The sequence below is a fragment of the Eptesicus fuscus genome, chromosome 4 (assembly GCF_027574615.1).
Source record: "Eptesicus fuscus isolate TK198812 chromosome 4, DD_ASM_mEF_20220401, whole genome shotgun sequence".
NCBI classification, from domain to species: domain Eukaryota; kingdom Metazoa; phylum Chordata; class Mammalia; order Chiroptera; family Vespertilionidae; genus Eptesicus; species Eptesicus fuscus.
In genome coordinates, this window is record NC_072476.1 from 109575670 (window position 1) to 109600629 (window position 24960).

At 51.9% G+C, this 24960-nt stretch overlaps 1 protein-coding gene across 2 annotated transcripts in view; it reads right to left on the reverse strand.

Moving 5' to 3' along the window:
- NPR3 (natriuretic peptide receptor 3) overlaps nucleotides 1-24202 on the reverse strand; it is a 57867-nt gene extending 33665 nt beyond the window's left edge. Inside the window, exons 1-3 of one of the 2 annotated variants that reach the window (XM_054715338.1) lie at nucleotides 23443-24202; nucleotides 13845-13967; nucleotides 6833-6999 (exon numbers count right to left, since the gene is read on the reverse strand). In XM_054715338.1, coding sequence (XP_054571313.1) covers nucleotides 6833-6999; nucleotides 13845-13967; nucleotides 23443-24187 — 1035 coding nt within the window. In that variant the 5' untranslated portion in view covers nucleotides 24188-24202. The remainder of the gene's footprint in view (nucleotides 1-6832; nucleotides 7000-13844; nucleotides 13968-23442) is intronic. The other variant, XM_028130143.2, reaches the window with a different exon arrangement.
- Between the last annotated feature and the right edge of the window lie 758 nt (nucleotides 24203-24960).

Genomic DNA, 24960 nt, shown 5'->3' on the forward strand with positions numbered 1-24960 from the left:
ACAAAATCTCAGACATATGCCACAAGAACTTCTTCACTGACACTGCCCCTAGGGCAATGGAAGCTAAAGAGAAAATTAACAAATGGGACTACATCAAAATAAAAAGCTTTTTTACAGCAAAAGAAACCATCAACAAAACAACAAGAAAGCCCACTGCATGGGAAAACATATTTGCAAATGCTATCACTGATAAAGGTTTTATCTCCAACATCTACAGGCAGCTTATGCAACTTAATAAGAGGAAGATAAATGATCCAATAAAAAAATGGGCAACAGACCTAAACAGAATATTTTCAAAAGAAGACAGAAGGAAGGCCAAGAGACACATGAAAACATGTTCAAAGTCACTTATTATCCGAGAGATGCAAATCAAAACAACAATGAGGTACCATCTCACACCTGTCAGAATGGCTATCATCAACAAATCAACAAACGACAAGTGTTGGCGAGGATGCGGAGAAAAAGGAACCCTCGTGCACTGCTGGTGGGAATGCAGACTGGTGCAGCCACTGTGGAGAACAGTATGGAGTTTCCTCAAAAAACTGAAAATGGAACTCCCATTTGACCCAGTAATCCCACTCCTGGGAATATATCCGAAGAAACTAGAAACACCAATCAGAAAGGATATATGCACCCCTATGTTCATAGCAGCACAATTTACAATAGCTAAGATTTGGAAACAGCCTAGGTGCCCATCAGCAGATGACTGGATCGGAAAACTGTGGTACATCTACACAATGGAATACTATGCTGCCATAAAAAAGAAGGAATTCTCATCATTTGCAGCAACCTGGATGGAATTGGAGAACATTATGCTAAGTGAAATAAGCCAGTCAATGAAAGAAAAATACCACATGATCTCACTCATTTAGGGATAGTAAAGAACATTATAAAGTGGTGAACAAAAAGATAGATACAGAGACAGTAAAGCATCAAACAGACTTTCAAATTACAGGGGGAAAGTTTGGGAAAGGTGGGGGAGTTATGAAATCAAACGAAGGACTTGTATGCATGCATATAAGCATAAACAATGGACGCAAAACTCTGGGGGCGGAGGGCATGTGTGGGTGTGGGGTGGGGGGGTAATAGTAAGATATGTACACATATAATACCTCAATAAAAATATAAAAAAAAAAAAAAGTAAAAGGGATCATGGCTACCATCCAGGGGATGCTTACTGCGAGCCTGGCATCGTATGAGGCATTATCGGTGTATACAATTCTCGTGTTCTTTCAACAGCCTTCCCCGTTTAACCGTTATCACCCCCATTTTACAGTCAGTGAACAAGGGCACGGAATTTCGGAAATGTGCCCGAGATGAGGATAGTAAGAGGCAGAGCCGGGGGATGAAACCCAAGCCTGCGTGCTTAACCACTGGGCTCTACTGCCTCCAGAGGTCGCCACGGGGCCTACTAAAGCATAACATGTCAGAATGGCATTGGTGTCCGCCTGGTTCGCCGGCAGGAGGACAAAGGTACTTCTGAAAATGTTACCAAATTCCCCAGGGAACTGGGCGAGCAACGGTCAGGGGACACAAGTCCTAAAACTAGACCATGACGGGATACGCAACACCCACAGCCGCAGGGACACGGCCCTACGCAGTCTTACTTCCTGTCACGCCGCACACGTGCACCACCCGGCCACCCCCAGAGATGAATGAAACCGGTGTGAATATGTGACCCAGGGACTCTGATCCACAGGCAGCACCAGCCTCTGAGACCACCCCGCCCGGGAGACGCCGCCTAGGCAAACGTGGATAGGTTCAGCCATGATTACGTTCTCCAACAGATGGCCCGGGGAATAGAGAAGTTCGCCGTCTTGAGGAACAGCGAGGCCAGAGTTATTCTAGGAGTGCAGAGGGTATTAAAACTAGAAAAATCTAGTGATGCCGGCGATCAAAAGATACAGACTTCCATTTATGAGGTGAACAAATTCTGGGACATAATGTGCAGCATGGTGACTAAGGTGGACAACATGTAGCAGACACTGGAAAGCTACTGAGAGGAAAGATCTTAGACGTTTTGTCACAAGAAAAAAATGTTTGTAGCCAAATGAGGCGATAGGTGTTAACTGAAGTAATTGTAGTAATCACTTCACTATATACACACATATCAAATTATTATGTTGTACACCTTCAACTTACACAATGTTATATGTCAATTATATCTCAATAAAACTGGGGGCGGGGAGGGGGAACCTAGTAATACAACCAATTACGCTATAACAGAATAAAGAAAAAAGCATTTGATTATCTCAATAGATATAGAAAAGGTAAAATTCAAATACCCCAACCCACACAGGTGATAAAGTTGCATAGAACTTAGCACACGAACACACACACACACACACACGTACAAATGAAACTGAGGAAATCTGAAATCAGTGCATTGTATCAGTGTCAATATCCATCTGTGATTTTATATATAATTTTCCAAAATGTTACCAGTGGAGGAAACTGGGCATGTATACAAGTGATCTCTGCATTGCATCTTAAAACTGCATGTAAATATCCAATTGGCTCAATTAAAAGTGGATACTTACAAGGGCAAGAGGTGGATATAGAATGAGGAGAGAGGAAGGAAGGGAGAAGGAGGGGGGATAAGAGAGGAAATCAACTTTCTGGAAACAAAATTTCATTAACCATTAAAATTTGGTAAGTTTAAAACAAAGAGTAATAGTTCATTTTAAAAATCATAGCCACTCCATCCTTCCAAGGTTTCAATAGAGCCTTATAAAAATGTTAAAGTTTTGAATTTTTGCATTTTGAGAAGATCACACGCCACCAACATGCTAATATGACGAATGTGACACTAACATGTATGACAGAGTCAGGGATAGAATTCAATGTATAATGCCTGCGATAAAGTCCCATGTTCAAAGTCTTCCCTCAACCTACATTATAAAAATTGTGGTGTTTGTTATGTTTTGCTTTTAGTTATCCTAAAAAAAGGTGTCGTTTTGACAAAACAGTATTTCACCAACAAGGAATAAAAGGGAACATCCAAATCTCATAAAGGCTCTCCCCCAAACCCCACAGTAAGCATCATGCTTCCGTGGTGAGACGAACAGGTATGAAATCTGTTATGTTCTTCATAGGAAATCTGAGAACAAGGCAAGGATGCCCACCTCACTGCTTCTAGTCAGTGCTGCCTGGGGATCCCAGCCAGGCCCATCCGAGTTTATTCTGTGTTCCCTTCCTGTATGCGCGGCCCATGGGAAGCAGCCAATAAAAGTAAGCTATTATTACTAAATACTTCAGTTCACTTAATATACTTAAGTAAACTTTTAATTAAGCATACTCAGAAGAATTGAAAAAAAAGACAAATGTGTCCTTACTCACAGGCCAAGTGATGGTTTAGAAAATGCCTGGTAAATTGGGAAACTAACCGGAGAGTCCACGGACGTTTCTGGATGTAGGATCCAGAGCAGGGGCTGAGGAGCCCACGATGGGTGTCCCGAACTTAAGTTCTAAGTAAGCAGATGAGTACAAATCCGAGAAGCAGAAAGGCCGAGAAAGGAGCTGAGCCCTAGAATGAAGACCACCAAGTCTTGCTGGTCTCGTTTAGCATCTCCTGCGCATGTGACCAGGTGTTGCCCGGGAGTCCCAGTGCTTGGGCGCCCGGGTCTCCCTCTCCCACTGTGGTCACCACCATCACCGTCTACGCTCACCTGACACACGTCTGCAACTGGCATTCAAAGAGCCTGAGGAACACAGGCATGGATACAACAGACAGACCCACCGTCAGCACTGCAATAAGTAATTGCAGTGAGCTCCAATTTCTACCTAAAATTACCAGTTTCTGAATCTATAAAATCAATTTTAGATGATCCCACCATGAGAGAGAAGCAGTACTGTCATTTACAGCTACCAACAAACCCTAATGCCCTTGGTTTGGAACGTACTGTGGACCTTCGTAGCAGGAAACCTTCCCAATGAAAAGTCTTCTTGCACTACCCTTAAAATAAGGCTTATTAGTCTGAATATAGAAAGACTGGAAACAAGAAAGAATGACCCAGTAATGTGTTGGAGTGCCACTTTTTGCCCAATGAGTATCATTATGTTGGACAGCCTATACTGAAATACTTGAACTTCAACCACCTCAGGAAGGACGCCAGACCAAAAGGACACCATTGTGGAGCTCTGAAGCTATAAGGTTAATATAAACTGGTAAAGTAAAGTAACACAGTGGCAGGTGTGAAAGACTTAGATGTCTCCCATTCGGGCCGGGCCACCGTAGACAGCCACTAAAGGAAGCTCAGCGCCCTCTCTGTTCTTTCACTTTCTTGGGGCAAAGGATCGGGTGAAGACACTGCCATAGGTTTCCTTACACTTGGGCGCTAGTCCACTAGGCGTGTTTCTGTCATAATTCCGAACGCACTGTCCAGTGTAGCAGCCACCAGTCACGCATGTTTCCCGAGCCCTTGACCTGCAGGTTTGCTGTAAGGGCAAGATACACACTGGACTTCAAAGACTTCATATGCTAAAAAGAATATTCAATCTCCTTCATAATTTTTACATTGATTACTGTTGAAATAACCTTTTTTATGAGCCAAGTAAAATGTCTTATTAAAATTAATTTCACCTGGTTCTTTTCATTCTTTTAAATGTGGCTACTAGGAACTTTTAAATTACCTATGTGGCTCACTGGCAGCTCACGTGGACAGTGCTGATTTAGACTAACAAACAGTATTCTAAATGACGTGTGTGTATATATATAAAAGCCTAAGCGAATGGCCTACCAGCCGATAGCTATGATGCGCAATGACCACCAGGGGGCAGATGCTCAACGCAGGAGCTGCCGAGTGATAGCAACTTTGCAGAGTGCCCTCTAATACTCGGGGACCCCTCGGGAGATGTCAGACTGCCGGTTTTGGCCTGAACTCCACAGGCCAGGCCAAGGGACCTCACCTGCCAGAGGGATCCCACTCACTCCCCAGATGACCTTCAAGTCCCGGCACCACCGCAGGTGTGGCCGGCCGGGGTGGGACTGTGGGAGGTTGGCTCCAGGGTGTGTCCGGCCCATCTCGCCCAGTCCCGCCCCGCCGGCCACCTTCTAATTAATTTCCATTCAATGTGCACGAATTCGTGCACCGGGCCTCTAGTGTATGTATAATATGCAACATCTTAGACAAGCATGTCTTTTAAATGAACGAGGCATGTGGCCCGCCAGCCGTGAGTTTGACATGCTTGAAAAACATTCGTCAATATGGTTATAAGACCCTTTGTGTGTTGTTGGATGGCCAATTCCTATGGAGGCAGGTCTAATATTATAACAATAGTATAAAAGAGGCATCATTTATTGAGCTCCAACTTTTGACGGGAATACTCCTAAGTGCTTCAGGTAGGTTATCTGTAATCCTCCCAACAGGGAGAAATAATTTGGACCAGAGAGACTAAGTAGTTTGGCCCAGCTCACACAGCAAGGAAGTACTACAGCCAGGCTCTGAATGGAGGCCTATCTAAGGCCAAGGCCTGTACCCCGTGGTACTTAAGGAAAGAAACTGGGAGAGGCCTGCTTGGAAGTGACCTTCTCTTGTGAGGTGGTTGCTATCCACTTTGGGCAGGGACCACCCAAGCCATACATCGGTCATTAAGAAGGTGCTCCCCTGGGACCAGACTGGTGATCGCCAGAGGGAAGGGAGCGGGGGGACTGGGTGAAAGAGGGGAAGAAATTGAGAAGTACAGATGGGTAGTTACGGAATAGTCGCAGGGAGTGCGATGCTAAGTGATATAAGCCAGTCAGAGAAAGACAAATACCGTATGATTTCACTTACGTACGGATTCTAATGAACAAAATAAACAAACAAACGAAATAGAAGCAGACTCATAGATACAGAATAATCAGGGGTGTAACGTACACCATAGGGAATATAGCCAATAATATTGTGGTAACTCTGTATGGTACTGGGTGGACACTGAAAATATCAGGGGGCCAGTTTGTAAAGTATACAATTATCTAACCACTATGCTATACTCTGGAGACCAATACAAAGTAATACTCAAAGTGACCTGTAATTGAAAATTTAGACAAATTTTTTAAAAATTAAGAAGGTGCTCTATTCTGCTCTGGACTCGTGGAGTGGACAGTTTTGAAACACAGCACGCCTACGCAACCCGCCTGGGGCCCACTGCTCACCCTGCTCCGCACAGGAGTGGCTCCGGGACGTGAGGGGTGCCCAGCAAAGCCTGCCCGAGACAGCAGGGCAATGGCGCCACAGGAGGGGGCACCACCCACGAGACGAGCCCCCTGTGTAACCCACAGCCTGGCCTCACCTCCTGACCCCGTCCACTCTTGGGAAATGCCTCAGTCACAACAGCACTAATTGGTGGGAAGCTCTGGGACCCCGGGGAGGACGCAGCCTACAGCCAAGGGGCCATGACACAGCCACAGAGAGAAGAGGCTCGCCAGAGAGCCGAGACCCACTGCCAACAGGCAGTCTCTCAACCCCGAAATACCCCCCGCCACCGAGCTTGGGAAGACGCGGGCATGCAAGCTCCGGCACCTTCGTCCCCCTCCTCCCCAGCACGCTCCTCGCCGACCAAGTGACGGAAGTCTACAGACATCTGCTCGGCCCGCCACAAGCGCCCACGAAAAGCAATCTGCCTCCCTGCAGCAGCTGGAGAGCGTGAGTGCAGGGTGGGGGTGCTGGGGGGTGCTGGGGGTGGGGAGAGCTGGCCAGAAAAGAACACACACAGAGAGAAAGCACAGCGGCATGCAGACAGGAAGCTGGGCATCTCTGAGTGGCTCAGACGGGACGCTGTGTCACCTCTGAGTTAAGCAGGGGGCTGTTTCCGGAATGCTGACCGGCTCAGCTCGCCATCAGGCACTTACGTAATCCTCCTCATTGAGCCCTTGTTTCTCCACAGAACTCTTCACCTCCATGGAAAACTTCTCAAACTCGGGTTTCACCGTCCTCAGTAGAGTGACTGTTTGGAGGGATGAGTACGCCTGCTTAGCGTCAAAGTCGTGTTTGTCTCCTCTCTTCCACGAGCCATCTCCTACGGGAGAAATGAAAATATTCATCGTCCCAAGCCAGCCGCCATAAAGGGCCCTTTCTCCCTTCCCGGCTGCCACGTGTCTACAGGTTGCTCTGGGCCGTCGGTGCAAGAGGGATTGTCATGGTCTTGCACTTGGGGACCATGTGACAATGAGCGCCACGATCCTCAGAGAAGAAGGCCCTTCGGACGGGCGTTCCTTTGAAATGTGAGAGAAAGCAAAGCTCTGAGGCCTCAACTACCTTATAATCACCAGGAAATTGGACTTTTTAGTCCCCAAGAATTGCAAGATGGGAGGTGTAAGAAGGAAGATTCGCCCGGCCGGCGTGGCTCAGTGGTTGAGCATCCACCTATGAACCAGGTCACGGTTCGATTCCCGGTCAGGCCACATGCCCAGGTTGCAGGCTCAATCCCCAGTGTGGGGTGTGCAGGAGGCAGCCGATCAGTGATTTTCTCTCATCACTGAAGTTTCTATCTCTCTCACGCGCGCACCCTCTCCCTTCCTCTCTGAAATCAATAAAAACACATTTTTTTTAAGTAAGTTTCACTCCTTCTCATTCATACTCAGCTTTTAATCCCTACAATCAACTGGGGAGATCAACCAAGCTGTTGCTTGGGTGCAAGCACCCTGACGTTAGGCAGAGGGGGTGGCAGGAATGGCTCTGTGTGGATGGGGTGCAAAGGATGATAGAGGTGACACTGCTAAGATGGAAAAGTTTCAGATTTCCAATAGTTCTTCAAGTATTTTTGGAACCTCTTCAGAGTGAGAAGTCGTTTAGGTGAGTGGCAACATCATCACATTATTTATGGGACAGTGTTCACCAGTGCACCCGTGAAATGAAAACTACTAACATGTACTGAGCAGATCTATACTAATAAAAGCCTATGTGGTCGTCATGCCCTCACGCCCTCACACCGTAATAGTCCATCACACCAGGAAGCTGTGTGCGCAGCGGGCACATGCAGGTGGGCAGGGACCTGACGCTGCATGCATGCCCAGTACTGGCGGTTCCGAGCAGCGATGCCAGGGGCGGGACCTATCTCTTTGGGGCAATCCGTTGAGGAGCCCCAGATGGGTGGGCAGGGCCTACCTCTTTGGGGAGATCAATCTCGGGGCTCCCACACTGTGAGAGGGCACAGGCCAGGCTGGGAAACCCCCCCCCCCCCCAGTGCACGAATTTCGTGCACTGGGCCTCTAGTTTATAATAATAATCTCTCGTTATTGAGCACTTTATAGTTAGAAACTCACTGCATCCTCACAAGACCCAGGGTTGTGGGTACAATGATCGTCTGGATTTCACAGATGAGGAAACCGAGGCACAGGAAGCTGGGTGCCCCACTGCCTCCCAGCTCTCCCTTCACAAAAGCAAAGGCAAATGACGCGGGTAAAAACCAGTACTCTCTAATATCTCATTTCGTTAGCAAATACGTGGCCTCAGGGCCCCAAAAGAAAATGTGGCCCTCTAGGGTGGGACAAGAAGCTGATGTTTCCACAAACTGTCCCTGTGATCCCTGGAGATCTGGGAATACAACAGGGAACTCAACCCCTGGACTTCAACTCCGAAGCCATTTGTTCGCGTTGAGTCCCGGGCCCCTGGCAGACGCCTGCAGCCCAGCAGCCAAGCCGTGAGGGTGATTCCCGAGTGTGAGGCCAGGGCTCCGTGGCCCCCTCTCCACTCTCACGGAAAGGGAGCTGTGGCCTTGGGATTTCCATCACAGCTGAAGCCAGGCAAACGTGGATTCACTGAGCCCTGGTCAGAGGTCTGTGGGAGCCACCACCGTGGACTTCCTAAGTGTCTTGAACAGTCTCTCCCACCCTCGAGAGGATTTAGAGACAGATGGGTCACAGCTGAAGTTATTACAGGTGGCAGCTCACTGGGAGTAAGAGGGGGGTACAGTGCAGAGTGCAGAGGAAGAGGCAGCCAGCTCCAAGGAAGGATTGTAACAAGCGGTGAGGAGGACGGGAAGGCTGGCTGGGCTGAGCAGAAGGCCCAGGCTCAGGTGCAAATGTGGCAGCCGGCAGCTGTTCAACGATAAGTAAGACAGAGCCAAGGACAAAATTCATTAAGGGCTGGATCTGTGCTCAGCGAGCACCAGATTAAACGTCAAGCCACCCAGCAGGACCTGACCACGTCCTCCTCCTCCCACGTGGAACCTCCCAAACACGGAGGAGGCCTCGGCGAGGAGCAGCCGCGATGCCTGTGCTCAGAGAGCTGCGGGGTCGGCCCCAGAGCCTGGAGGTGCCCACAGCATCTTCACGCCGTGGGGGAAGCCGTTTCTCAGGGGCATGCGATCAATACTTATTGATTCGTTTTTCATTGATTTGCAGGGTCAAGACTCAGCAGGACTGGTGTGTCTTAGGCAAAGAGGGTGAGGGTTGCTCAGCTCGGGGGAAGGGTTCTCTCCCGGGATAACCCCTCTGTGCTGTGCTGTGCTGTGCAGCTAGAAAAAGCACAGGGCACTGGAGACAGCAACTCTGTCAGCTCCTACAATGGGGAAAACACTTTTTATTTTGAAAGACATGAAACCCAGTACGATAAATTTGTCTGCCATCATCTAAGAATAAGCCCTGCCGGGTGGCTCAGTGGTTGAGCATCAACCTACGAACCAGGAGGTCACGGTTCGATTCCCAGTCAGGGCACGTGCCCAGGTTGCAGGCTCAATTCCCAGTAGAGGGTGTGCAGGAGGCAGCCGATCAATGAGTCTCTCTCATCACTGATGTTTCTGTCTCTCTCTTCCTTCTCTCTCTCTCTCTCTCTCTTCATCTCTGAAATCAATAAACATATATTTAAAAATAAAAGGTAATGATATTGAAGTTTTGTTTTCTAAAAAAAAAAAAAAAAAAGAATGGAGACAATAGTGCTGAATAAATTTAAGCCAAAACAAATAGGTATCTAGTCGCAAACATAACTGACACTGGGACGCCCCGCTGTTGGGGTTCCTCACTGTGATGTGTCAGTAACGCCTCCCACGCGGGGCTGCTGGGCACCAGGGAAGCAGAGGCCGGCTTGGCGTGTGGGACACACTGGATTCCGCAGACAGCTGGGTGCCTCCGGAGATTTATGAGTGGAACAGGAGATGACACGATCAGAACCATGCCTGGGAAATAGCGATGGGTTAGGGTGGGGAGACACGGAGGGCTCACAGCCCCAGCCATCCAGGCGAGAGGTTCCATGTGGGAAGTCATACCCCGCAAATTAACCGCGGGTCTCTGGGTGGTGAGAATCATGGGCGAGTTTTTCTTTTTCTTCCCTTTTCTTCCCCTTTCTTTTTTCTGGTGTGTGTTTCTCTGGATCTAGGAAATGTCCAATCATAATTATTTACTGCTTTTGTTTAATCATGAAAACAGGGAGGGCTCTGGGAATGCAAGCAGAGGACGCGCAAGAGGAATCTCAAGACTCCACAGAGGGGGGGAGGGAGGGACAACAGGGAGAGGTGCGTCACCAGTGACGCAGAGGGGGGAGGAGAAGGGGCTGTCGTTAGAGGGAAGAGCAGGGTCAGATGGAGGAGGCGGATGTGGACATCATAAGGTGTCAGTTAGGGTCACCATCAACCCCAGGTGACTGACTGCAGAAAGCCCGGTGATGGCACCAGGCCGGGTGGGGAACAGCAGCCTGAACAGAAAGAGGGGTGAAGGCTCGAGGAATGTGGGTGTCACTTCCACAGGCTGAGGGTCAGCACCAGGGGCTGACTGCGCTGGGTGAGAGAGTGCAGGGGAGCGGGGAGGAGGGCTGGCACCAACACTGGGGGAGGCTGTTTTGGGGGGCAGAAGGAGGAGGAGGAGACAGGAGCTCACAGGGAACCAGAAGCGGCCTGTGCCACCAACGCTCGGGAAACGGGGCGTCCAGGAAGAAATGGCGGGAACGATGCTGACTGCGCTGAGCTGGGCCGCCCCGTCCAGCAGTCACTAGCCACACGGGTGACTAATCCAACGTAAACTAATTAAAATTAAATGAAATTTAAAACTTTGCTTTTCCATTGCACTTGCCACATCCCGTGCCCTCCGAGTTCTCAGAAGACGGGAACGTCCTGAACAGTCCCAGCGGGATTGCCCCAATAGCCTTCCTCCCACCCACGGCAAAGACGACGACGCCTGGGCACCAACAAAAGCTCAGTGGACAGCGGCTGTCATCTTCTCTGAGACTTTGTACCTCTATCCTTTCAGGCGATGTCCCATCATTCCAATTCCCCCATAGTATATGCCGAGCTCCTGTAATCATATAACTCAGGCCGATATGACAGTATCTTTGAGAGCTCATCAGGATCAAACACCCTGTAATCAGTCAATATGAACACACTGTCAAAACGTTTTGTGAAAATCCAATATCATGGCAAGGGAGGAGGGAGGGGGAGGTAAGAGATCAATCAAAGGACTTGTGTGCATGCATATGAGCACAACCAGTGGACACAGTAGGGGGTGAGGGCATGTGCTGGGGGGTGGGAGCGGATGGGGAGAGGTCAATGGGCGGAAAGGAGACGTATAATACTTGCAACAATAAAGAATTTAAATTTAAAAAAAAGAAAGAAACAAATCCAGTATCAATTAAGTACTAATAGAACCTTTCTAGAGAAGGGGAGAAGGACGTTGGAGAGCTCTGCATGAACATGCAGCTGGTCCTTAGGGCACCAAGTTTCGGAGAAGGCCCTTCACTGACCATGGGCACCAGGGCCCTGCTCTGGGCCACCCGGCCTGCCACAGGCTCTGTTCACGGCCTCTGCTCTGAGGGGGAAAGGAGCTTCGGGGTCCGGGACAAACATGGACAGTGGCCTCTCTAGCTACAGCCACCGTCCCTTCTTCCTCACAGGTTCCTGCGTTGATTTGGGGTTGCGGTGAGTTCAGCTAAAAGTACACATTTCGTGACCCCGCTCACAAGTAGGGGTAGGCAGTGATGTGTAAGCAGGAGTTAGTGCGGGAGCTTCCAGAGAGCGCTTCCAGCAGAACTGAGTCAAGGGCCTCCCATCTTCCCCTCTTTGTCTTGCCTGGAATTTAGACATGACCCCTGGAGCCCTCGCTGCCCTCTTTTGTCACGGAGGCTGGATGCAATTCACTAAGACTGAGGGAGCGGAAAATCAGAAGGAGCTTGTGGAATCCAATGAACAGAATAACCCGATGAGCAAAATAGACCCAGAGACTTAGAAGCTTGGACCAGACGGACGCATCAGAGGGAAGGCGGGGGTGGAGCGTGGGGCATTGAATGTGTCAGAGTTCAAATGGAGAAAAAAATGCAAATCTTTGCTTATGGACATGAAAAGAAATTAAAATAAGTAAAATAATTTAACAGGGAGATGACAAAGAGGTAGGAAAACAGACAATCTCATACAATGTTACAAAGTGTAAATTAGGAAACTCTCCAGAGGAAACTTGGCAATATCTATCAAAACTTAAATGCATATAACCTTTGACCCAGAAATTCTTCTAGAAATTTATCTTACAGAATGTGTGCGTGTGTGCAGACATACAGGCATGCACGCTCAATTAACCTCATTCTGGGAGCAACACAAATATTTAAAAATAGGAGACAGAAAAAGTAAAGATGACATGTCGACATTATAAAATACTGGGTAAATAATGCATTAAATTGTATATATTTGTTTTATATTTTCAATGCATTCTTAATCTTTAATAAAGAAATAGAAGCAATAAATAAATAAATAAAATACTGTGTACCCCTATTAGAGTGATCATTTTATTAGAAATATTTTTGTAAAGCCCTGACTGGTTTGGCTCAGTGGATAGAGCATCGGCCTGAGGACTGAAGGGTCCTGAGTTTGATTCTTGTCAATGGTACATGCCCGGGTTGCGGGTTCGATCCCCAGGGGGGAGGGGCTTGCAGGAGGCAACCGATTATTGATTCTCTCTCATCATTGATGTCTCTATCTCTCTCTCCCTCTCTGAAATTAATTAAAAAAAATTTTAAAGAAAGAAATTAAACACTTTCCATCACCTATGTTGATGGCTCCTGAGCTTCTACATGGGAGCTTAACTAAAAAGTAATAAGTAATTTGAAATGAAGGGGAGCTGGGAGCAGAGACTGTCAAAATGTTGCACCTCAGTTTACAGTAATGGTTGTCTTCTTTTTTTCACATTGTGGCCCATTACAAACATACCGGGAGCATGCATCAATATACACTTAGTGGCCAGATGATGATGATCTCTGAACGCATAATAATCTGGCCCCTCAGTGTATATCCTATATAATAAAAGGCTAATATGCAAATTGTCCCCTCGACCAAGAGTTCGACCAGCAGGCAGGCCGGCCAACCGCCCATGTCCCCTCCCCCTGGCCAGGCTGGCCAGACCCAACCCATGCACGAATTCATGCACCGGGCCTCTAATACACACACACACACACACACACACACACACACACAAACAAAGTGGCCAGATTATTATGCGTTCAGAGATCATAGTAATCTGGCCACTCAGTGTATACACATGAACATATTACTAACATAAAAGTTTTATGAAACAATACATATGGTACATGTGACCCTCTTTGACGTGTCCTATTCCAGTACATTGATATGTTCTAGTCTATTCCATCCTATTAAAAATTATCCCAACAGCCCATCCCGGAGGCAGCCTGCAGGTGGAAGCGCACGAGGCAGGGGTGTGTAGGGCCTGGATTTAAGACCATCTGCAGAAGGTGCCCTGGCATCAGGCATGTGGGGTCTTCTTTGCTGAGTTCCCAGAGAAGCACAGCTTGAGAACTTAGAAGTCCTAACCCTGCTCAGGAGCCCCAATTTCTAAACTCCTAGCTGTGAAGTCTGTTGACGTAACTCACATTCCTGGCCCTTACCTGCCCCCCCCCCCCCGCCACCCCAGCCCAGGGAGGGGACCGAGTTACCGTAGGAGGAGCTGTTGAAGAGCTCGATGTTGAAGAAGGCGTAGTCCCCGCTGGTCATCCCGTGCCGGTGCGCCGCCAGCATGATGCCCCGGATGGTGTCGCTGCTCGCACACATGATCACCACTGGGAGGGAGGAACAACAACACGCGTGAGACGCCCTGTCCGGACACAGCGAGGACGCCGAGACCCGCGGGGCGGCCGGCCAGGAGCGGGGTACGCACATCCCCTCCAGTGTCCTCACGAACACGTATGGATTGCAGAAGGGAAGAGCAGGAACGTGACAGTGGAGACGTGCAGAGGATGCCACCGTCACCAAGGATGGAAGCCAGCGTCCCAACCCCGGGAAGAGCCTCCGGAGCTCCGATGGAGCCCACCCAGGACCAACGCCGACAAAGTGGGGGCCTGAACCCAGTGGGGGAGCAGCCAGTGTGGGGACAGCCTCTAGAAGAGCTGGCCTGTGCGCTTCGGAATGGTCACGTTGGTGACAAACCAAGACAGGCTGGGGGAATGTTCTAGATCAGCGGTCGGCAAACTCATCAGTCCACAGAGCCAAGTATCAACAGGACAACGATTGAAATTTCTTCTGAGAGCCAGATTTTTTAAACTTAAACTTCTTCTAACGCCACTTCTTCAAAATAGACTCGCCCAGGCCGTGGTATTCTGTGGAAGAGCCACACTCAAGGGGCCAAAGAGCCGCGTGTGGCTCGCGAGCCGCGGTTTGCCGACCACGGTCCTAGTCGAAAAGACCCAGAGGAACAGAAAGCTCAGTGCCATGTGTGCCCCTGGAGTGGATCCTGGCCCTTTAAAAGGGAATAGTAAAAGTTTTGCTGCAAAGGGCATTATTGGGGCAACTGGAGAGATCTGAGTGAGGCCTGAAAACCCGGTAACAGCGCGGCCTTTGTGCTGGAGTGCCTGTCCTTCCACAGCTCCGCCCTGGACCTGGAAGGGAATGTCCTTTTCCCGAGGAAACACACTAGGTATTGAGGCGTCAGCAAGCATGACGGCTGTACTTACTCTCAAACAGTTCCTCACAAGACGGTAATGTTTCCGTGTGGGGTACATGTGTACATATTTGGAGGGGGACGGAGAGGGAAGAGGGGAGGAAAAGAGGGGAAGGTTCGGAATGACGAAGTGAAAGCGGCAGAATATTAACAATTGCTAAAAGCCTGGGTGAAGTCTATAGCAGAGATGGTTTTTCATTCATTTCTTACATCTTTGCCCAAAACGTATGATTATTTCAAGACAAAGTTTTACAAAATGCTCCCAATGAACCGCCAGGTTTGCCCACTAGAAGACAGCGAGGCGTGCCAGCGGCTTTCTGCACTTAATCGCATGGTAAACACCTTTCCCCGAAAAAGCAAACTTCATGGTTTGGGGGAGGCCCTTCATGTGGCAAATCAGAGGACGAGCGAGGGGCCCGGCTTTCTGCGGCCTTGACTCTGAAACCTCCCTCCCCGGCTGTCCCCGCCTCTAGAGGGACAGGTACCAGAGCCCAGGTCCCGCCCCTGCCCGCTCCGTTCAGAGCCACACTGTCAGACGTGAGGGGCCTTAGGCAGCTCCGGAACATCGCTGCCGGCTCCTAAGAGCATCCACGGGCCGGAGTGAGGCGGGGACCTGGCCATTACCCAGCAAACTGGATCCTTGTCGCTGTCCCTCGTCCCCATGACGGGGACCACTGTGGCTGGCGCACACAGGGGAGGGGGGAGGCCTGCAGAGGCCACCCCGCGCTATCGCTCTCAGCGATGTGTGTGCTCTGTGAAGGCAGGGGCGCGGGGAGACGTCAAACCCACTCCAGGCCCAGCCAACGGGCCTCAGCCCCCGCGAGGGCGGGTCCTGTGGGTAGTTCGGGTCCTGCGACCTTCACTGGGTGTTAGATCGCGACTCTGACATTCCTTGGGCCAAGGGCTCCGTGTGCCGGCTGCAGGCTCCGGAGAATGTGTCTCTAAACAATCCGGAGCTCGGAAAGAGCTGCCCCTGGACGGGGAGGTGCTGTTTGTGCCCATGAACACACCTACACACTCAGGAAACATACGCAGATTCCCAGCTGCCTCCGTGAGGGAGGTTTTGAAGAAACACCTCGTTACTCATTATGATTTAGAGCTTTGTTTCAGCCGCGATTCATTCTAGTCCCTGAAATTAAAAAAAGAGCGAAGGTGCCCCACAAAATAGCCAACAAGGGGCTGGAGCCGGGCACGTGCGAAGAGCGTGGACGCCAAGAGGGGGCACCGCCGGGAGGGTCCAGGAGACTGGGGCCGACGGTCTGCCCGCAGCCCGCATCACCGTCCTTAATTACTCCGAGTCCCAAGTCTGCCTCTCCCTCCCGGACGCGGCACCTCCTTCCGCCAGCACATACGCAGAGGAGGGCGGAGTTCTAATCACCCAACGCAGGCATTTTCAGATGACCTGAAAGGCAGACGACAGGTTCAATGAGGACCAAAACGCATGACCATGTCCGCGTCGACAGGCACCCAGGCATGCTGGCTGGGGTGATCATGAGGGTGAGCTCAGAAGCAGGGCACCCCGTTGGACGATTCAGACATCGGGGCTCGGTGACTGTACGTGTCTATCTAACCACACAGGCTGGGTCCTCGGGCCAGAGCAGAAGCTTCCCTACGTCCTGGCTGGGACCTGCCGGGCACCGGCCTCTCTGTCGCCTCTTTGTCTATTTTTACAGCCCTGACCCATCTGCTGCTCTCTTTCCCCATCATCATCGAGACCCATTCCTTCTGGCAGACACATTCTTTCTTTAAATGTCAGTGCCTCCTTGGACCGGGCAAGCGTGACCTAAGTGGCGTTGTGTGTATCTGAGCAGACTATATTTTAGACCTCCTCCGTTGTGTGTCTGACCCTGTGGCTTAACTCTCAAAGGGAAGCCTGAGCTGCCAAGTTCAGGGCAGGGTATTATTTTTCTTGCATAAAAATGACGACTCAGTTTCAGTTGGAGCAAGGACTTCAAGATGCTGGCAAAGCGGGCAGAGCGGGGAATCCGTCTAGATCTGAAGGATAATCCCTAATCTCGTATGGCTGTTTCATTCCAGCCTAGTTCAACAGCAAGTATTTTTAGTAACCTGCCTTTGTAGAGTCTATCAGAAGATTAAAATAGTTTTCATTAAAATAGCGTCCTCTTCCTACTCATGTTTCATCAGTTTACATAACTCACCAAACTACATGGCACAACGGGCACGAGCAGATTTGGGGACCGCTCCTGGGAAGTCTCTGGACAAGTGTGCGAGGCCTGCAGGCTCCCTGCCAGCGCTCACCACAGGCAATAAGGCTTGTAGGGAAAAGGCACCAGCTAACCCTGTAAGCTGCTACCGTAGAGGTCGAGTAAGACCGTTTCTGCCCAGCCATGTGGCTCAGTAGTTAAGCATCCACCCACGACCCAGGAGGTCATGGTTCGATTCCTGGTCAGGGCACACGCCTGGGTTGTGGGCTCGACCCCCAGTAGGGGGCGTGCAGGAGGCAGCCGATGGATGGTTCTCATCATTGATGTTTCTATCTCTCTCTCCCTCTCCCTTCCTCTGAAATCAATAAAAATATTTTTTAAGTTTTTTAATTTAAAAATGTAGACAGTTTCTATCGTGTTTAAGTATATTTAAATATACAAGTACTAATTTAAGGGTCGAATTTTTTAAATGCTAAAAGAGGTGGTGGTGTGACTCTTCGTTTCTGGATACAGTTTCCGTCAATCTGCCCCATTTTCTCCAAGTTGCCACAGAAACTGCCATGTTCCACGTCACCCTCCACTCCCTGGTCTCGGCAGTGTCTCCTGTAAGAGACTCCTCGCTCCTGTGCACGGCCGAGAGCGCGCTGAGAACGGCAGAGAGAGGCGCGAAGGGCTGGCCAGAGAAGTCCATTCGGAGACCAGAAACGTTCCGGCAGCAAACCTGAAACGGGGGCGGGCATGCCTTTCCCGTCTCCGGTTTGTATCTGGAGCAACTTCTAATAAGGTGGCACTCGTCTCTCCAGCTGCCTTCGTTTACCCGTCTGTCCCACAGAGCGGGCGGGCTGACAGGTGAGCTGAGAAGAAGACACCGGCACACTGGGCGGGCCCTTCCCTCCCTCCTCTGGAGGTGTGCCCGCTTTCACCGAGCGCACCCGGTGTGGCTGACCTTCCTCCTGTGGCCGGGGGCCTGGGCTGGAGGAGCTGCAGCCGAACAGCTGATCCGGAACTCAGTGGACAGACCTGCCTAATTCGGAGGGAAAGGGACACGCAGCCCTAAGGCAGCAGATCTAAACCCATGTTCTCCAGTCAGTTTTATCGACATTAAAAATCGCGTTTTCACACTGTCTATGTGACTCCTGCACCCGTCTTTCATTTAACTCTACACCTGAAGGGGACGGGGATGCCACCGCATGGGAACAAAGCAACATGTTCATGTGCCGCAAACTGAAAACACGACAGCAGAAACGGAAAACCAATCGCCACGGTCACTCTGGGAGCAATCAAAAGAACATCTAAGTGAGAAAGATTTTTAAATATATTTTTATTGATTTCAGAGAGGAAGGGAGAGATAGAAGCATCAATGGTGAGAGGGAATCATTAATTGGCTGCCTCCTGCACGCCCCCTACTGGGAATCACGCCCGAAACCCAGGCATGTGCCCTTGATGGGAATCGAACCTGGGACCCTACAGTCAGTAGGCCGACGCTCTATCCACTGAGCCAAACCAGCCAGCGCAAGAAGGGTTTTTGTAAAGACAGGTGGTAAATGGGGGGAAGGGGATAAGAAAAGTAAAGTATCAATCCAGGAGATCTAACATCCAAATAAAATAAGTTCTAGAAAGAGAAAATGAAGAGGATAAAATTACCAAAGGAATAATTTAAGAAATCTTCCCAGAACTGCCCGGCTGGCGTGGCTCAGTGATTAAGCATTGGCCTATGAACCAGGAGGTCACAACTCAATTCCCGGTCAGGGCACATGCCTGGGTTGCTGGCTCAATACCCAGTAGGGTGCGTGCAGGAGGCAGCTGATCAATGATTCTCTCTCATCATTGATGTTTCTGTCTCTCTCTCCCTCTTCCTTCCTCTCTGAAATCAATAAAAATATATTTAATTTTTTTAAAAAAAATCTTCCCAGAACTAAAAGACATGAGTTTCTGGATTGAAGAGGCCTACCCTTCAATACCCTCAAGTGCAGAAGGCAAAATACTGGCATAAAAATCTACCATAATGGAATGTAAAAACATTGGGAGCAACAAAAATAGTCCAAAAAATTCCAGGACAAAAAGACAAACCACAACATTCTACTGATAAAGAAGCGGAATCAATCCTAGCTTCCTAATTGCAACGTTGGAATCTAAAAGACAATCCTTCAAATTTTGAGGGGAAATAATTTCATATCTAGAATTCTGTAAATACATATCATGGTAGGATGAAGAAATTTTCCGTCATGAAATGTCTCAAACTTTAGCTCTCCTTCATCCTTTCTGAGAAGCTCCTGGAGGATGTGTTCCACTAAAACAAGAATATGAACAAAGAAAGAGCACAGAGGGACCTAATCAGGGGGGGCGGGGGCGGGGAGATGGGAGTTGCAGGAGAAAGAACCCAGAGTTATAACTGTGTAGCATGTTTAGAAAATAACTAAACTGGAGCAGCTCAGGAGACTTAAAATATAAAATTGGTAGATGATTTAGTAATTCCATAGGAAACTAAGCAGACAAACGAAAATAGACTTTTTTTAACCCCAAGGAAAACAAGCAGGGCAAGAAAGGAAATGTCATCGTAGTAGCCTGTATGGCTGAGCTACAAATAACTTTTAGAAGGTAATGATAATGTAGACACTAAATACTACTGAGCTAACCAAAAATTATAATGCAATCATCCTGGAAGGGAAACTGGAAGGAAAACCTGAGTGTGTGGTTAATAGGGAGTAGGAGAGAATTAAATCAGCACCTTCCAGTGGGATGGTAAGAGATTAAAACCTAAAGCTGAAAAAATCAAAAGTAACATGGGATTTAGAGGTATGAGGTCAAATACCTGCAGAAACAACTACAAGAGTTGCAAATAGTGGCCTCTGGGCAGTGAGAAGTGGGGAGAAGGAGACAGTGCAGTCTGGTTGCTAATGACGCCTGGAGTTTTCTGACTTTCTAACCAAATAGCTGTATAACTAACTTACAAAAAAATAACATACGTTTTTAAGAAAAGTGATTTCTCTCTGGCTGATCCTACACTACGTAGCAACGGGTTCTATTTGCAAAACAGAGATTGCACCTTTATTTTTGTCGTTCACAAAGCTCCCTCTACTCCAAAGGTTTTCAGCATTTCCACAGGGCAGCCTACAGTGCTTCTTTCCCGCTGCTGTGGGTCAGTTATTTCACTTATCACGGGTTCTTCGCTTAAAAATTCTGCTGATCAACCACTTGGTCATTTCCCCCAGCCTAATTCTAAAAATAAATGACTCTCTGATTAAACACTGTTATCTCTACAGTGGTCATGCAGGCCCAGAGTAATGACACATTATTAACTAGAGGCTCGGTGCATGAAATTCGTACACGGGGGCAAGGAGTCCCTCAGCCCAGCCTGCACCCTCTCGCTATCCGGGACCCCTCGGGGGATGTCCGACTGCCAGTTTAGGCCCAATCCCACCTGGGGATCGGGCCTAAACTGGCAGTCAGACATCCCTCTCGCAATCCGGGACTGCTGGCTCCTGTTAGCCTGCCTGCCTGATCGCCCCAACCTCTCTGCCTGCCTACCTGATCGCCCCTAACCACTCACCTGCCTACCTGATTGCCCCTAACTGCCTCTGTCTCGGCCCCCACTGCTGTGGCTTCATCCAGAAGGATGTCTGGAATGTCGTTCGGCTGTCTGGTCTAATTAGCATATTACGCTTTTATTACTATAGATATATATCTCTTAGTTTTTCTTTCTGCAGTACAGCATATAGCCAAATGAAATTTTAGTCATATTAGTATTTGAGATGGTGGCATTGTCAGTTTTTACCTGTTAAAAGATTCAAATATTTGCATCTGATTTTGAAGATGAACTTAAGTCCAAAAAAAGTGCTAAAATGTGATCTCCAAAGGTGGGGGGAGTGGGACTCTCTAGCTCTGTGATGTTTAATGTGGAGTTTTCAAAGACAAAAACACAGTCCATTACATCTTTACACGGGAGGGAGCACACCTCAGAACCGCCCACCGCAGTGGTTCTGGGCCAGCTCTCTATTTCACGGAGGAGGAAGGCGCCTCAGCGGAGGTACGTGACCGCCCAGGCCAAGCAGCTGCGAGTGGAGACAGCAAGCCCAGAGCACCTGCTTCTCACCCGGGGTTCTTGCCCCAGGACTCGGCGGCCTTCCAGTGGAAGTGATTATCATCGTACACAGACTGAACCGCTGGAATGAAACTCCACGTTCACTGTGCACCATGCACCTGGCGCTGCTTCAGCGCGTTCCTTGTGTTAGCGCGTTTAATCCCCCCAGCATCCCTAAGGTGGGGGCGCCCCTACGCCCCCCACTTTACCTGAGGAACCCGAGGTTTAGCAGCAGCCCAAGCTCCCTCTCCAGGGAACGCCTGAGCCTGGACAAAGGCTCTGCAAATCAAACCCCACTGAACCCAGTTAACCCATTAACTGCTTATGGCGAAGTAATGGCGATTAGCAAAAGGGAAAAGATCCCCAGAGAGAGCTTTGCCATCAAGCAACTTTCTCTCCTGGGGGGGGGGGGGGGGGGGGGGGGGATTTCGGGGAGAAGGGGAGAAACGGTTTTGTAGTTCTGACATCTGCCCAGTCACTGTTGGAAATACACTTTAGAGCTGGAATGGTACCCTTTGTCACCTGTAAAATACACCGGTCGGTCGGCCAAGCAAACTTCCACCGCTAAATCCAAATTTAGACGGAAAGGAGCAGAGACTGGGTGCATGGGTGAGGCTTTTGGAATGAAAAGCTGATCAGCAGCAACAGGCTGTAGTCCAACCCGGCTGAAGCCCCCAGGCCCCCCAGGGCCCTGCTGCCCTCCCTGCTCCCTGGGCTCAGTCCACCACCCCTTGTGAGGCTCAGGGGCCCCTGGCCGAGACCTGCCCTAAACTGGAATGACAGGTCCCCTGGGCTGTGAATCCCAGGCCCTGTGCTCAGGGACCACCCACGGCACCCAGACCTTCAGAGCAGATCTTGAGGGTTGGGGGACACACCCCCACCCCAGCTAGCCCTGGGAAATCTCCAACTCCCGGCTCCCCGGCTGAGACGGGGGTCCCGGAGGCCAGAGCAGCCCCGCGTCTGCAGGAGCCCGCAGCGCTGGAGGTGAGAGGCAGCTGTGGCTCCGGGGCCGGGCGCGGCCAGTCCGCAGCCTCGCAGACAAGTCCCCCTTTTCACCATCAGCGAAGCCGGGCGCCCCGCCCGCCTGGCTGGCAGGGATTCTGCGCAGACCGCCCGGAGTTCGAAAGCTCAGAACTTGGCCACGCACCCCCACGGCCAGCACCTCCCTCCTCCTCGCGCCGCAGCGTGCGCTCCCTGCGAGGCCGAGTGGCCAACTCGGGAAGGGCGGTGGCCGCTGCGCCCTCCTCCAAGGCTCCCCACCCACTCTCACCGGCGGCGGATCCCGCCCGGCTCCCGCAGCCAGCGCCCAGGGGCCCGGCCGCGCCACGTCGGGGGCCAGCCCTGCACCTGGCTCAGCCCTGGCCCCTTCGGCCTCTGGGCGTGAGGTCGCGGGGAGCTGGGCTGGGACTGCACCCCTTACAATCCAGGCGCGAGGGGAAGCAGAGGCGGGATGCCTCCAGCTCTGTGCACCCCAAACCTGACGCCGGTGGGGAGGGAACTGCGTGTGGCTGCCCTCTCGGCCCGCCATTCCCCGCCGTCTACTCGGCGGTGAAACGGGCCACAAGGGCGCTGTCGCGATTCCGTATCCGCGACCACCCGCTTCTCCTCCCGCTCCCCGCAGCCGTGCCTTAGTCAAGCCCCCCCCCCCCCAGACCCGCGGGGAAAACGTGGGGAGCACGTGGGAAGGGGCTCCGCGCCCGCTTCTCCCGCGCGCGCTCCGGCCAAGTCGCCCTCCCCGCGCGCTGCAGACCGCGGTGCCGGGCGCGCCGGGGAGCGGGCCGCCGGGCGGACCCAGCGGGGCCTTTCTGGTGGAAACCACGGACGCTCGTTGGAAAGAGGCTGGAGGGGCGGTGGGAGGACCGAGAAGGGCGATACATGAGCCTTGAAGAGAAAGGTGGGGTCTGTGGAGGGAGCCGCCGAGGGCCCCCGAGTCCCGAGCCGGGAGCCGGGGGGCGGCGCGCGCGCTCCCGCACCAGGAGGGGCGCCCGTCGGGAAAGGGCCGGGCCAGGCCTCGGGGCCTCAGAATGCTTTCGCCTCCCAGTCGGAGCCTGGCGCCCGGAGTGCGCCCCGCATCGCTAACCAGGTGCGGGCGAAGGGGGAGCCAGGGAGAAAAAAAACCCAGATGGTTTCTCAACACCTGTCGGAGCGGCGGGCTCGGACGCCCCTCCCCCGGCTCCAGCCCGTCCGCGGGACTTTCTCCTGACCCCCCGTGACAGCCACGCGCCCTCCCCGAGTCCTTCGCGCCGCCGGGCGGGCGCGGGGTCCGCAGAGGAGCGCGCGGACGTGTCGGGGGGTGAGGGGCCCGGGGGAGCGGCCGGGCTACCGCGGGGGCCCGCGCCCCTCCCGCTCACCTCGCTCGCTGGCCTGGATGTAGCGCACGATGTCCTCCAGGTCCAAGGCCTTGGTCTCGTCGAAGCTGTAGGCGGCCGTGTGCAGACCCTCCTCCTGGAAGACCTCGTGGACGCCCTCGAGGGTGAAGTAGCAGTTGCGCTCCAGCTTGTCGTCGCTGTAGAGCAGCGCGGCGCGGCTCCACTGGTGGTGGCGGAACAGCGCGAGCATCATCTCGCCCATCTTGGCGTACGCGGGCGACACGCGCGTGAGGTGCGAGTACTCCGTGTCCTTGTGCTGGAAGCCGGCGGCCAGGGCCCCCGCCGACAGCATGGGCAGGTCCCAGTGCGACGCCAGCCGGGCCACGGGCGCCGCCGCGTACTCGCACACCGGCCCGAGGATGAGGTCGGGCTTGGCGCCCCGCGCCGCCGCCACGCGGTCCACCAGGCTGAAGAGCGCGCGGTTGCCGCAGTCCGAGTCCTCGTAGGCCACCTGGAAGCGCGTGCCGGGCGGCAGCAGCCGCGGCCCGGTCCCGTTGCCCTCCACGCTGCGCAGCGCGTACTCGATGGCCGGCCGCACCCGGGCCAGGGAGAACAGGTACGAGTCGTCCCGGGGCAACAGCACCAGCACCTCGATCTTCTGCGGCGGCGGCGGCGTCTCCGTCCCCCGGCGCCCGCCGCCGCCGCCGCCGCCGCCCGCGCTGCCGGCCAGCACCGCCCAGCCGAGCAGGGCGCACGCGGAGAGAGTCAGCGCCCGCAGGGACGGCATGGTGCGGCAGGAAGGCGCCCGCCCCGGCCGCCGGCTCGCCCTCGGCCCCCCGCCCGCCCGCCCTTCCTCCGGCCGCCCCGCTCTTCGCGCCCAGGTCCCGGCGCCCCCTCGGGCGCGCTCGGCAAATGAAAGGCCCCCTTCGCTAACTCGCCACAAGACAGAGAGGAACACGAGTCCTTCTTGCAATGTCACTCGTTTTTTAAAAAAAAAGAAGTTCACCGGGTGTAAACCTGTACGCCTGTAAATATTTACATATATATACTTATTATAAATATATATATATATATTCGCCCTCCCTTTATATATACTATTTTGCTTAGAGGTGGCTTCTATTTGGGCGTTGCTAAGGTGGCTGTTGAAAGCGTATTTGTAAAAGAAAAAAAAAGTTCGACTTGTCCGAGTGCTTGTAATTGACGGTGCATCTCCCTCGCGTTTGATCTCATTGATTCGCGCCGGTTCCTGGATCCATAACCGGCGTTTAAATAGCGTGGCCGCGGCGGAGCGCGTTACCACCCGGGGCGCGCAGAGGCCGGGCTTGTCTTTCCAGCGGGTGGGGTGGGGGCGGGGTGGGGCGCGGTGGGGGCTGGGCTGGGGGAGCTCTCATTAGCATTCTTACAGCAGGGCTCCGCCCCGCACCCCTTCCTTTCCCACCCCTCCGCCGTCCCGAACCCCCGGCTCCCCCGCTAGCCCGGGGCCTTCCCTTAAAGCCGAAGTCGCCCACGCCTGCGCCCGTGGGAGCCCCCACCGCCCCGCGCCGCCTCCAGGGCCCCCGC